Below are 14,582 nucleotides of genomic sequence, written 5' to 3' on the forward strand. Positions count from 1 at the left end.
AGCCACTAACTTTCTGTCAGAAATCAATTAATAATGGTATTCATTTACTACAGCTCTGGTATACTTATTTCAAAGAAGAGCACACTATACTTTGCTAAAAAAAAATCATAAAATGAAAATTTTCTACTGCCCTCGTATGTGAAAATTATGTCCATCTTATTCCACAAGCTATATATCTTCAGCAGCATTCATTCATTCTTCATATCTTCACTTCATTTAATTCTAAGTGTAGTAAAGTTCAGCTCCTATACCAAGGTAAGAAATAACTTAGCTAACTAAAGACAGGTTAGTTTTACATGTAGATTTCCATTTAGCTCATTTTTTTTTCTAACAGCAATTGCCCCATTCTTTACAAATATTTGCAGCTGTTTTCTACAAAAAGTCTAAAGAAGACTCTTTGCACTACTCAGATTTAAAGACTGATCAAATGCCACCCTTCCCCATACCAAGCACACCAAGTGTCTCAGGCATTACTAATATAGATTGCAGTCAGGCCACTTAGACTCTCCATCAAGCTTTTATTGAACAATTTAGTTGTGTTCAGCACAGTGCTGGGCTCCGTAGGTACAAGAAGTATATAAAACAGAGGTCCTTCCCACCGGGGGTTTACAATATGGTTGAGAATTTAAAAAATAAAAGCTACAAAGACTCTTAAAAATGCATATTGTTCAGATTATTTTTACACAAAGTACTTCAGATAATGACAATAAAATGAAATCTGAAAATGTTAATAAAACAGAGAAACACTTTAATCTATGGGATACGCCTAGACATATTTTGAATTAAAATATTCAGTAAAAGCCTGGATTCATGAAAAACATAAGCACAAATATTTTTAAGACAACCGTTAAACATCTAAGTATGCATAGTGATTAATTAAAAGCATATCAAGCTAAGCACATTTTATTCAGATTCTTTAGGTGCCTGAATAATAAAAATTATCTTAGCATTAGACTTTTAAATGTGCTTCCAACTACTGAAGAGACTGAAAACATTTTTGTTCTCTTAGGTAGCTTATATGGTTTTCTTATAACCTGGTTTTCATTATTTATTGAATTTTTGAAAGTCATTCTTGTAGACACTAAAAATGTAGATCAATTCAACACTGTTTGAATTTTCATATATTTCATGGACCATAGTCCACTTGTAAGATATATACAGATTTACAGGTTTTCCAGGTGGTGCTAGTGATAACACCCTGCCTGCCAGTGCAGGAGACATTAAGCGACGTGGGCTTGATCCTTGGGTTGGGAAGATCCATAGTCAAGAACCAGGTTTATACTACTCACTTTTAAAGCATATTAATATCATATAATTTTGTATATGTATTTCATTGAGCTTTACAATAGTTACTATAATTGTGATAAAATTGTAGATCAAGCACTATTTTCTACATGTAACATTCTTTTGGCAGAGTTCCAAAGAGATTTATTTTATTTTGAGGTTTAGTTCTGTCTTCAATTATACGATTATGAGAACTCTTGTTTATTGAGGAAAATAAAGAAAATGTAGATGAAGACACTTGTTAAAAATCAGTATGTGTTACTGAATCGTGATCCAGAGTATCTGAGAACATATGTTACAGAGGTTGTTATCTCAGGTGAATTTAGCATGCAATGTATACATTTCTGTGGATTAAAGATAGAAGTATCAAAAGTACTTTATACTGATATATATTGTCTCTACATCAGATTTCAGACTAACTGGACAAAGATATTCTTAGTTGTCTGAGCAATATCTTTACCAAATAATCATTATTTTTCAAGTTTTTCCTATTACTTTAAACTTTCCCATATAGAGTTTTAATAAACATTATCATATTAAACTGCATGTGATTATTCTGCCTGAATGTAGCATTTTTAAATGAGAAAGTTTAACATGAAATTTCCCAAGGTGAACAATAGCATGGAAACAAAGGGCTTCCTATCACATTCATTTAAATTTACAACAGCTAGTATCACCTATGAATGTTACCTTTGCTGAGAGTTTACCATATAAGCAATTTTTCCACCGTCCTAGTGGTAGGAGACCCATGAAGAAAATATAAGAAAAGTGTCCTGTCCACCATGAAATAGAATTTGTTAGGGGAAAAAGACACGCATAATGAAAATATTTAAGGAGTAATATAGTAATTATCAAAATGAGCACTACAGGTTCAGAGGTGGAGAGAGAGGTAAGAAAATAACAAGGACACAGTAGTCCTCCCTTATTCTTAGAGAATATGGTCCAAGTCCCTAGTGAATGCTTGACACTGCAGATAGTACTGAACCCCACACACACTTATATATATATACTACACTTTTTTTCCTGTACATATGTACCTGTTTTAAAATTTTAATATACAAATTAGGTACAGTAAGAGATTAATAATGATAACCAATAACAAAATAAAACAATTATAACACTATGCTATAATAAAAATTAGTGAATGTGGTCTCTCTTGCTTTCTCTAAATAACTCATTTACAAATTTAATGCCTTTTCCACCTTAACTAAGCACTGATGACACGCTGTGGCTATAACTTTTGCGGTTTGAGGTGTGTCAGCAAAACTAGCACAAATTTCTTTCTCCTCCTTCACAATTTCAAAGATAGACTTTTTTTACATATATATTTTAGCAACTTCAGCATATGCTTTTTTTTTTTTCTTTTCTTATTAAACAGAGAACTTTCACTTAAAGGAGGTAGTTTACAGCTTCTCTTTGGCATATCCGAATGACCAGCATCAGTGCTCTTGGGCTTTGGAAACTTTGTTAAGTGTAAAGCATATTAAATGCTTGAAGAACAAGCCCTGCAAAATGTCAGTGGTGGATTTGATAACTAAGTAGGCTACCTACCATATGACTAATGAATAGGATATGCTGGACAAAGGGATGATTCACATCCCAGGTGAAACAGAGCGGGACCCTAAGAGATTTTATCAGGCTACTCAGAATGGCATGCAATTTTAATACTTATGAGTTGTTTATTTCTGGAATCTTAATTTAATATTTTCAGTCTATGTTTGACCACTGGTAACTAAAATTGTGAGTAACGAGGGGCTTCTGTACTCAAATTGTCCAAAGGCTGAGGACAAGACGTGATTCAAACATGAGGGAGATGAGTATGTTTTGTGTGGGCAAAAATAATAACCATGAGGTATTAGAATCAAGAAGAATAACATTCAGGGATTTGAAGTTGGTTCTGTCCATGATATTTCAACCCACATGGTCAGGGAGCCAGTTTATAGTTGAAATTGAGGACTTGTATTATATAATTGGAGGTAAGTCTAAATAAAAAATTAATCACAGTTGATACTTATTGAGTACCTATTGTGTTGCATTCATTGTACATACCTTATCACAATAACCTCACAGTAAGTATTATAGTCTTGAAACCCCATGAAATTAACCCTCTCAAGTTCATAGAGCTAATGAATGGCATAGCCAGATTTAAATCCAAATTTGATTCCAGAACCCATGATTTTATTACTAGATCACACTGTCTTATAAATGAAATATCATTACAACAATTCTCACATTCCACTGTGCTGTAGGGAAAACAATAAACCTGGAATCAAAAAGCTTAAACTTGGATCTGAAATCTTACTTACATTAGCTAAGTGACATTGGGCAAGCCCTCTATAAACCTTACCCTTTTTTGTAATAATAAAATAGTAAATAGATGACAGACAAACATAGCTGGATGATGGACAGACAGAGGTAACAGGAGTATAAACAGCCCTCTGATGGTCTGCAAATCCTACTTGCTCAGTAAAACATGTTGAATTTAAACCTGAATAAAGGGATGTGTATAGCATGTTTTGTGCTAGTTACCTAAGGCCATTTCAATACAAGTTTGAGTGAAACTAATTATAGTTTAGAGATAATTCACAACTGGTTCAACCATACCAAAGGGACGATTCAACTATTTTGGTTTCATTTCACTGACAGAAATGACAGTTAGTCACAGTGTTGGATTCTATTGCCAAACTGCTGATACTATAGTATCATCTCTTTCCAAGATATCCTTGTAGATGGCAGCATGGCCCTTGGCATAACACACAACAATAAATAGGTGTTGAATTAGGTGAATTGAGAGAGAGAAAAGAAGGAGGAAGAAAGCGGACAGAAAGATAAGGGAAAGAAATGTTGGTTGACTTTATGGGTAGAAAAAGGCAATTATAGGGCTTCCCTGGTAGCTCAGCTGGTAAAGAATCCATCTGCAATGCAGAAGACCCTGGTTCAGTTCCTGGGTCAGGAAGAGCCCTTGGAGAAGGGATAGGCTACCCAATCCAGTATGTTGGGGCTTCCCTGGGGGCTCAGTCAGTAAACAATCTGCCCACAATGCAGGAGACCTGGATTCAATCCCTGGGTTGGGAAGATCAGTCCCTGGGTTGGAGGAGGGCATGGCAACTCATTCCAGTATTCTTGCCTAGAGAATCCCCAAGGACAGAACAGCCTGGTGGGCTGCAGTTCATGGGGTTGCAAACAGTTGGACATGACTGAGCGACTAAGCACAGCACCAGGCAATTATTGCTTGGGAAATCCTATGGATGGAGAAGCCTGGTTGGCTACAGTCTATGGGGTCACAAAGAGTCAGTTAAAATTTAGCAACTGAGCAAAGAAATAGTAAATGACTCAAAGTATTTTTTTGAAGTCCACAAAATTTCTTGTTTCACACAAACCAGATACTTTCATTCCATAAAAAAGTAACAAAACTTGGTAGTTTATAACTATATCACTTATTAATTTTGCCTTTTGTATGCCACCCAAGAAGAAATTGTAAGAAATACTGAATTGCTAGGAGTGAATTGGAGAAGGCAATGGCACCCCACTCCAGTACTCTTGCCTGGCAAATCCCGTGGATGGAGGAGCCTGGTGGGCTGCAGTCCATGGGGTCACTAGGAGTTGGACACAACTGAGAGACTTCACTTTCACTTTTCACTTTCATGCATTGGAGAAGGAAATGGCAACCCACTCCAGTGTTGTTGCCTGGAGAATCCCAGGGACAGGGGAGCCTGGTGGGCTGCCATCTCTGGGGTCGCACAGAGTCAGACACGACTGAAGCAACTTAGCAGCAGCAGCAGCAGGAGTGAATCAGAAGTTATACCTGGATTTTTTTTTTTAATGCTCCAACTCAGTAGTTAATCATTTAGCTTAATTATTATTTTCTATGACATTTCAAAAGCGCCTTTAGCTGTATCACAGCTTTCACTCTTCAAAGACAGAAAAATGATAATTAAGCTGGTTACTGCGTAACTGAATGATGCATAACCAGAATATAGATTTAGGACTTTTAGTTCCCAGCTTAGCACAGAAGAATACAACATCTCCAAAATATTAATTACACATTTTACATAAATATCTTTGGTCATGGTATCTTCCTGCCTTCATTTGGCATCCTTTTCTATCTTGTGGAATTTATGTCTTGTTAACTGAATTCTCGCTCTCAATGAGTTGACTTTTCACTGACAAAAGCTTCTACTGATTTTTCAAATTCATTGTAAAATCAAAACTACCATAAAATGTGAAGATAGCCACATCAGTTGAGATTCACATCAAGGTTTTAAATTGGAGGAAACTCCGGGGAGATGGGGTTTTCTTTTTCTCATTTTTTCACAGTCACCATCTGTGCAATCTTGCCCAACTTCTTAAATGTAATTCTCAATATCCAGTCCAAGGAGCTGACTAAATACTTAAAGACATAGATTATAGTAATAAACTTGGTCTCAGTTAATATTACTGACAAGAAAAAAAAGTAAAAAAGTTTTTAAAGATGAAAAAGAAGAAATAATCCAAATCAAAACACAAATTCTCCTTCTCAGGTGGGAAGAAACACACAAACAAGGACAGCAATTGCAATAAAAAGTCCAACGGATTATCTGTTAGAATAGAAAGAAAAAATATAATAAGCATGGATAGGGATACATTTTGTATGGTGCAAGGATTAAGGTGTAAGTAAGAAATATAATGTCTTAGACGTGAAAACATTCTTGTTTGAAGTAGTTACATCTGTGTTTTATAAATAAAAGCAATGTAAATAATTTTGGATTTTGGATCACCTAAAAGTCTCCAGATTATCTAATTATACTAAATGAATGCCTTTATTCTGAGTAATTTTTCTGGTCCCCAAGATTGTAATCCAGAAGAATAATCAAATTGAAAAGCTGTATCAATTGTACATACATCAAATGGTCAAATAATCTTGCCTTAAAAACAAATCCTAATCAGTATATAAGTATACTCTAAAAACATATAAAGAAGAATACCAATTAAAAGAGCCATGAAATACAATCGTTTTTCCTATCAAACCAACAAAATATTGTGTGTGTGTGTTTTAAGATAACATACTGTGCTAGTTAGAGTAAAGCAAATTAAAAACTCACACATTGCTGATGAAATTTTCAATCACTAATACTTTGGAAAGCAGTCAGACTATAGGCATCTTTCGAGATTTTAAAAATTTAGATAGTATTTATTCCTTAAAGCATACTTCTAGTAAAAACAATCACAAATACTAAAACCTTTAGTCTTTGGGTAATGATGCAGTTCTGTTTATCATGGTGCCAGATCTGGTCACAGATTATGATTAAATAGACTATGGTGTATCCTTTTAATAGGCTATTATATAAATATTAAAATTACTTTAAAATAATTTGTAAATAATCTGTGGAATGCTTATTTTATGTTAAATGAAGTAAACAAGATACAATAATGAATATATATTATCATATGTATGTAAAAGAAAATTAAGGAAAATGCAAAGGGAAATAATGAGAAAGAAATCCACTAAAACGATGGTGGGCTTTTCTTAAGTAGTGAAAGTAAATTTTAGTAAGCTGCCTTTCTTTTAAAATTTTCTATATTTTCCAAAGTTTCTATAGAGAGCTTGGCTTATTTATATTAAGGAGGGTAAGTAAGTACAATAAGCTTTACTTTAAGAAATTGAAAATGGGATTAGTATGAACCTACCAAATGGAAATTGGGTATCTCGATTCTTTTCCCTTTTTTTATTTTCCAAGGGATCTGTGTTTATAGTAAAACTGCCCAGAATATGTGTATTACATGCAGATATCTAGGGCAAGGACGGAGGACCATAAAGGTGAGTCAAGTAAAAACTTTACTGGCTTTGTGATTTTTGAAGTGTGTTCTAGAAGCAGCCAGCTTTTTCTTATCCTTTGGGTATTGTTGCAAAGTATTTATTCAAAATACACTTAAATCTTGCCCTGAAGAACAGAAGTGGTTACCTTAACCGTGGGAGAACAAATGTTTAAAGAAATTGAGCTATTTGAATGTCCACATTTGTTATAACAACTTATACTGGAGTTATGGCACCTAGCCATACCCAGGGAATGAAATAAGGCGAACATGCAGATTTCCCATTAAAAATGAAGAGTTCAACTTATTTGAATAGTCTTTGAAAATAAATTAAAACTTTTTACGTTCTCTCATTAAAACAAAAACAATCACACAATGTGATAATACACAGAAGACCATTCAATTAACCCTATAGTCACTAGCGGGAATATTGAAAGGAAATATTTGAGGGAGGAAACTAATGCCTGAAATTTAATCTGACTAGATATGCATCACATTTGGCATAATGTTCTGCTTTCTACAATGTTCATTCACTGAAATATATGTGTTATACAAAGCAGATCTAATCAGAAGAGCAAGTAAGAGTGTGTTAATCGTATGGTGAACATGCCAAGTTCTGGTGTCTAAATAAAACAGGGGTTACTTAGCTTTAAAATATTTCTGGAAGGATGGGATTAACATATACATACTACTATGTACAAAAGAGATAACTAAGGCTTCCCCGATGACTCAGCGGATAAAGACTCCACCTACAATGGCAAGAGACAGGAGATATGGGTTTGATTCCTTGGGTCAGGAAGATTCCCTGGAGAAGGAAATGGTAACCCACTCCAGTATTTGTGCCTGAAAAATCCCATGGACAGAGGAGCCTGGCAGGCTACGGTCCAATGGTCTTAGAGTTAGACACTACTGAGCAATTAAGCACAAGGATCTACAGTCATACTCAGTATTTTATAATAACCTATAGGGGAAAATAATCTGAAAAAGAATAAATATATACATATATATATATATATGTATAACTGAATCACTGCACTGTACACCTGAAAATAATATGACAATGTAAATCAACTATACTTCAATTTTTTTAAAAAATTAAAAATTCTCCTGGGAGACTGCTCTTACTAAGAAAAGAGCAGACATGCAGACTCTTCACCACGCAGAGTTAGTCAGTTCCAAAAGCAGCCTGGAGCCAGTCTAAGAAAGTTCTCAGTAGAGGAAATGTAAATGAAGTTGTAAAAACAACAATAGCTCCTCTGGGGAATCGAGTCCTCCTTCATCAGACATGTGTGCTTACTTTGCATTTTAATTCTTAGAGACCTTCTGCCTTTGCGACATGAACTCAGGTCAGAGCAGAGCGATGGGGGAGAGCTATCCTGCCAGTTCAGACAGTTCTACATCTCACCTTTCCAGGTGGTCACTCCACATCAAGGCTGAGGAGCACTGGTGAGGTAAAGAGGTGGAGCTGGATGCAGAGTTGTTTGTATGGTGCCTTATCTGTGAACAGACAGAGGGTTTCAGTGGACAGAATTATTGATTATGATTCCTTTCGTCAGATGACACTTCCCTGAACATTTTCAAAGAAGAGCAGAACCACAATTCATACATCAACTCACATCAGCTCTGACTCCATAAATGAAGATGTTTTAGATATTATCTCCCCAAGATTGTCTCATTCCTGCCTCCTGTACTTTGACTCACCCTCTCTTTCTTCACACACATCCACATTAACATTACTTGAGATCAGAAACCAGGGCTAATATTATTTCGGGAGCCCTAGGGCAGTTACTAGAGCATTTGTTACATGCTGAATAAAAGGTTGTTGACTTCAAATGATCTTTGTAGGTATCTGCCCATCTCCCCTTTCAGTGACCTCCTGTTGCTCTCAGGGTAAAGTTCTTAACCTTGTCTGTCTGATCTGGCCTGTAGCTGTAACTGTAGCTGTCTTTTGAACTTTTTTGCTGCTGTGTGCTCAGGTCACACTGCTGCTGCTGCTGCTGCTGCTAAGTAGCTCCAGTTGTGTCCAACTCTGCGACCCCATAGACGGCAGCCCACAAGGCTCCCCCATCCCTGGGATTCTCTAGGCAAGAACACTGGAGTGGGTTGCCATTTTCTTCTCCAATGCATGAAAGTGAAAAGTGAAAGTGAAGTTGCTCAGTCATGTCCGACTCCTAGCGACCCCACGGACTGCAGCCTACCAGGCTCCTCTGTCCACGGGATTTTCCAGGCAAGGGTACTGGAGTGGGGTGCCATTGCAGGTCACACTAGCTATCTACAAACACCACAAACAGGGTCAAATCTACTGCCCTGCTACATCAGGGCATTTGTGCTTGAAGATTCCCCTGCCTGGAGCGCTCTTTCCTTCCTTCATCACCTGGCTGACTACTTCTTGTTCTTCAGGTCTCACTCTGAAAATCACTTCCTCAGAGAAGACCCTGTTGACCAGCACTGGTTCCCCACTACGTGATACCCACTATTTTCTTTTCAAGAATTCATTGTAGTTTGTAATAAGTGTGTATGTAATATGCGTGTTTGTAATATGTTTGATTATTTGTTTAACGTGTGTTGTTATCTCTAGGCCACAAGTTTTATGAAACCAGGAACCATGCCTGGTTTGGCATATCACTGTGTCTCCAGCAGCTACCACACTGCTTGCCACATAGGTGATGGTCAATAAATATATTTGGGGCCTGAAAGAACAATGCTGTGTAATTTGCCCTGCAGCCCATCCCTCCACAGCATCTCCAAATATTAGCTTAAATTCATTTGATGCAGTAAAATTTTGAACTATACATATTTCAACCAAGTTGAAATATATAAAAAATATACTTGAAAAGTATTTTCTTTTTATATATTTCTTAGCAATTCTCTTACAAGAACTAGCAGAATGAAATTAAATTCTTATAAGAAGTTGTTAAAGAAATTTAATTCAATGTATCCTTAGTCTTTTTTATCAGGTTCCTAGAGTCTTTTTTCTCTCAAAAGGATAGTTAAGATCATCTTAAATAGCGTGCCTATCCCAAGTGGCGTGACATTACAGAAGATGTCCAGACAGACATGTAATTCTCCAGTTCTTGATTGCGTTAAGCAAATAGATAATTTCTGTTTTAGGAAGGCAGTGTTATTTGAAGGACAATAAAATGTCACGTCTTTTCCTTGCAACAGAAAATTATGTTGTGTTGGCCAATATCTATTTCAGTGCAAACAGGAAAAGTTTAGTTGGCACTTTTTATAGAAACATTGTGGTTCTGAAAGAGTGATTACAGTTAAGGTCAGAGTAGAAAAGAAAAACAAAATAGGCTTTTCTATTAATTCTCTGAGACTTTCAGAATCTCCTGTGAGCCCCTGTATGAGAAGACCCTTTACATGGTAAAGAGCCATCTGGTGAGATGGGGTCCTTTCTCTAGAGGACAACTAGGTTTCTTTTTCTGCTGTCATGTTGCTTAATCTCTCTTTTCAAGGCCTGTTTTAACTAAATAAATACACTTGGAGTTGCATAATTGGTTGGCTCCAAAATCACTGCAGACAGTAACTGAAGCAATGAAATTAAATGGCACTTGCTCCTTGGAAGAAAAGCTATGACCAACACAGACAGCATATTAAAAAGCAGAGACATTACTTTGCCAACAAATGTCTGCCCAGTCAAAGCTATGTAATAATCATGTACGGATGTGAAGAGTTGAACCATAAAGAAGGCTGGGCATCGAAGAATTGATGCTTTTGAACTGTGGTATTGGAGAAGACTCTTGAGAGTCCCTTGGATTGCAAGGAGATCAAATCAGTCAATCCTAAAGGAAATCAACCCTGAATATTCATTGGAAGGACTGATGCTAAAGCTGAAGCTTCAATACTCAGGCCACCTGACGCAAAGAACTGAATCATTAGAAAAGAACCTGATGCTGGGCAAGATTAAGGGCAGGAAGAGAAGGAGATCATAGAGGATGAGACAGTTGGATGGCATCACCTACCCAATGGACATGAATCTGAGCAAGCTCCAGGAGTTGGTGGACAGGGAGGCCTGGCGTGCTGCAGTCCATGGGGTCGCAAAGAGTCAGACATGACTGAGTGACTGAACAATAATAACAACTTTAGGAATTTGGGTACCACATGCCTGTCTAGTGTCAAGTAGCAGGAAAAGAAGAAACTTTTTACTGCAAAGTAAATAATATGTGAAGAGCCAAGAATTCTGAAGCATGGTATGGTTCCCTGTGCCACTCTCTAAACTACTCCTCTGGTGGACCCTATCTCTCTTACAGATATTTGTATTAGAAAATTTTGCTTCACTCTCACACCTAATTCTGTGGCTTATTCTGCCCTTGCCTTTCATGCCAATTTTCTCTCCTATGCATCTCTTTTATTTTACCCTTTCTTTCCAGTCTTTGTGTCATTGTTCAAATTCTCATCCTCATTCTTCTTGGTTAGTGTATCAATTTGAAATGTATGAAATTCACATTTTCATTGGGTTAAAAACTGTTGGATATTTGATTTTCTCTTTCTGACTTACTTTACTCCTTATAATTAGGCTCTAGGTTCATCCATCTCACTACAACTGACTCAAATTCATTCCTTTTTATGGCTGAGTAATATTCCATTGTAACCTAGTGGGAAGCTGCTATAAAACACAAGGAACCCAGCCTGGTGTCCTGTGATGACCTAGAGGGGTGAGATGGGAGGGGTGAGGGAGGCTCAAGATGGAGAGAAAGAAATATAATTATGACTGATTTGCATTGTTGTATGGAAGAAACCAACACAACATTGCAAAGCAAATATCTTCTAATTAAAAAATTAAAAAGTTGGACATTGGAAATTATATCTGATTTAACCTAGTAACAGCCTTTTAACTAACCAGTATTTCTGACTAGAGTTTTTGTTTTCTCTAACACATTCTTCATATTGTTTCTAAGGCAAACCTTGGCAAATTCTAAATATCTTTGAAGGTTCCCCATAGCTATAGGAGAAAGTTCTAAAGTACCTAAGGTGTACCACTGAGTGGTTCCAAACTGCATCTCTGGGTTTATCTCCTGCCTTTCCTCTTCATGTGACCTTTGATTCAATTTTGTAAACCACTCACTCTTCTAGAGATCTGACAATGCTTTTTCACACCTAATTACTATGGAGTTTGTTATTCTCTTTTTAAAATGCTTCTACTTCTGCCCAGAATCAGTTCTATTTTCCCTCCAAGATCCAGTATTTCATTTTCTTGGAAAACTATCATTTCTTCCACCATTTTTTTCATAGCCTTGTACACATTATTTAAAATTACATAAAATTATATATTATATAATTATATACATCGTATAATTTGAGATTATACATTATTTGAGATTATAATTATATAATTATATTGTACTTATGAGTGTGTCACTTTATCACTCTCTGATTCATAGGAGGGTCTCCAAAAATGTGTGAACATAAGAAAATAATTGGCTTTCCTCAATGGACAACATTATAAGGACTAAGCAAATCTTTGGCACACATAAGAACTTACTAGGTAGAAATAACTTTATCAGGTATGATGCTATTTTCATATTTTAAGTTTCTTTTGGTGTATAAATGTGTGGTCTCTATATGTCCCATATAATAGTTCTGGATATCCATGGTTACATTTCACCCAACTCTGTATCATTCTAACTCATTGGACTGGGATGAAAGCACTTAGACATTGCACTTCTTTGAATGACTGAATGAATGAGTATTAAGGACTGTCTTGGGCTGAGTACTCCTAGAAGCAGATCCTAAGCCAAGGACTTGTGTGCATGTGACTTACTAAGGATGTACCTGCAGGAGAAACAGTAAAGGAGTGGAGAAGTAGTTCAGAGAAGAAGAAGCCATGCTGTGATGAGATTTTAAGTAATTCCAGTTTCCATGTGAACCTTTGGGAAACTCTGGAGTATAAATTACACTTCAGAGCTTATCCCGTCTCTTGACAAGGGGTTTGGGCTTTCCTACTCCATAACCATAATTCATCACTGCTTTGGCTCTGCCTTTGGGTGAGCCTCTGAAGGTAAAGGTGTGAACAGTTGGCAGCTAAAAAAGCAGAAGCTGTGAATGGGTATAGAACTGGTGTATGGGATCTGACAGTTTCTGGGTAGGGCTGTAGTCATGTGGGATACTCTACCAAGCAAATATTAGGCAAGTTAAGTTTGACAGGTCAGTTAGTAAAGAATCCACCTGCGATGCAGGAGACCCCAGTTCGACTCCTGTGTTGGGAAGATCTGCTGGAGAAGTGATAGGCTACCCACTCCAGTATTCTTGGGCTTTCCTTGTGGCCCAGCTGGTAAAGAATCCGCCTGTAATGTGGGAGACCTGGGTTTGATCCCTGGGTTGGGAAGATCCCCTGGAGAAGGGAAAGGGTACCCACTCCAGTATTCTTGCCTGGGTTGCAAAAAGTCAGACACGACTGAGTGACTTTCATTTTCACTTCTTTAAGTTTAGCTGGTAGTGAAGGAGGCTGCCCATATGCGTAGATTGGGGAGCTCTGTTCAGCAGAGTGTCCTGTTGAAATTAAACTTCTTCATTCCTGCTACAGATGTCTGGAATCCCCTTGATGGTTTAGTCGCTAAGTCATGTCCGACTCTTGAAACCCTATGCACTATAGCCCACCAGGTTCCTCTGTCCATAGGTTTTTCCAGGCAAGAATACTTGAATGGTTTGCCATTCCTTTCTCCAGGGGATCTTCCCAAACCAGGGGTTGAACCCAGCTCTCCTGCACTGCAGGCAGATTCTTTAGTGACTGAGCTACTGGAATCCCCTTAGCTAGGGATAAAACTTCTTAATCTATATTAAGAAGCAATACTTACAGGAAATTACCTTGGCTGGAAGGGAGAAAAGATAGAAACAATGTCAGGCAATACCTAACTTTTACATTTAATTCTACTTAATGCCAATGTCAGGCAATGCCAAACTCTTTTATGTTTAATTCCACTTAATGCTTTACTCCTTTAACACATTGACTTTCATTCACATCAATGCAAGAGTCTTTCGAGAGAGTGTAGAATGTATAAGTGCTAATGGGCCTCTTTAAGACATCTTAGTTCTTACTGCCATGAAGGTGCTGTCCTTAATGCTGCCAAAGACGTCCCATCTCAAAATAAGTCCTTTTCTGCTTGTTTCAGCTAAGCTTATAGCTCTGTGTGTTCTTCCCAAATGGAAAAATATGTACAATATGAAGCTGCTAGCAAAGCTGGTGCTCTCTCTGAATATAAAACGCAAGATTTCAGTTAAAGCAGTTCTTTTACTCAGCCTTATTACAAGATTTTTAAAAGATTCCAGTTAAAATAGAGAAGACTCTGTGTGTGCGTGTGTGTGTGTGTGTGTGTGAGCTTGACCTTCATTTTGAATTTGACTCTTGGACCAAATTAATTTCTTGTGGCAACTGTGGTAAAATGATTGATTTATAAGTGGTCACTCTAGACACATGAACACAGTCCAGTTGTTGGGTCTGCTGCCATGGCTTGTTGGTGGCCCTTGACTGCTTATGGTTTGACTGAGAATGCCTGATGACT

The 14,582-nt window shown here is 37.0% G+C and overlaps 1 protein-coding gene across 20 annotated transcripts in view; it reads right to left on the bottom strand.

Annotated features, from left to right (window-relative positions):
- PTGER3 (prostaglandin E receptor 3) overlaps nt 1–14,582 on the bottom strand; it is a 291,735-nt gene that overhangs the window by 181,868 nt on the left and 95,285 nt on the right. For 11 of the 20 annotated variants that reach the window (XR_011257830.1, XM_069594493.1, XM_069594464.1 and 8 more), the window contains one exon: nt 8,483–8,574. The exons of 7 other annotated variants lie outside the window; for them this stretch is intronic. Coding sequence is in view for 12 of the 13 variants with exons in the window: in XM_069594493.1 (XP_069450594.1) it covers nt 8,483–8,574 (92 nt within the window). In the remaining variant the exon portion in view is untranslated. Of the gene's footprint in view, nt 1–4,225; nt 5,862–8,482; nt 8,575–14,582 lie in introns of those variants that run through there. 2 more of the 20 variants (XM_069594482.1, XM_069594605.1) reach the window with 1 other exon arrangement.

Source organism: Ovis canadensis, chromosome 1, assembly GCF_042477335.2.
Source record: "Ovis canadensis isolate MfBH-ARS-UI-01 breed Bighorn chromosome 1, ARS-UI_OviCan_v2, whole genome shotgun sequence".
In the NCBI taxonomy this organism is placed as follows: domain Eukaryota; kingdom Metazoa; phylum Chordata; class Mammalia; order Artiodactyla; family Bovidae; genus Ovis; species Ovis canadensis.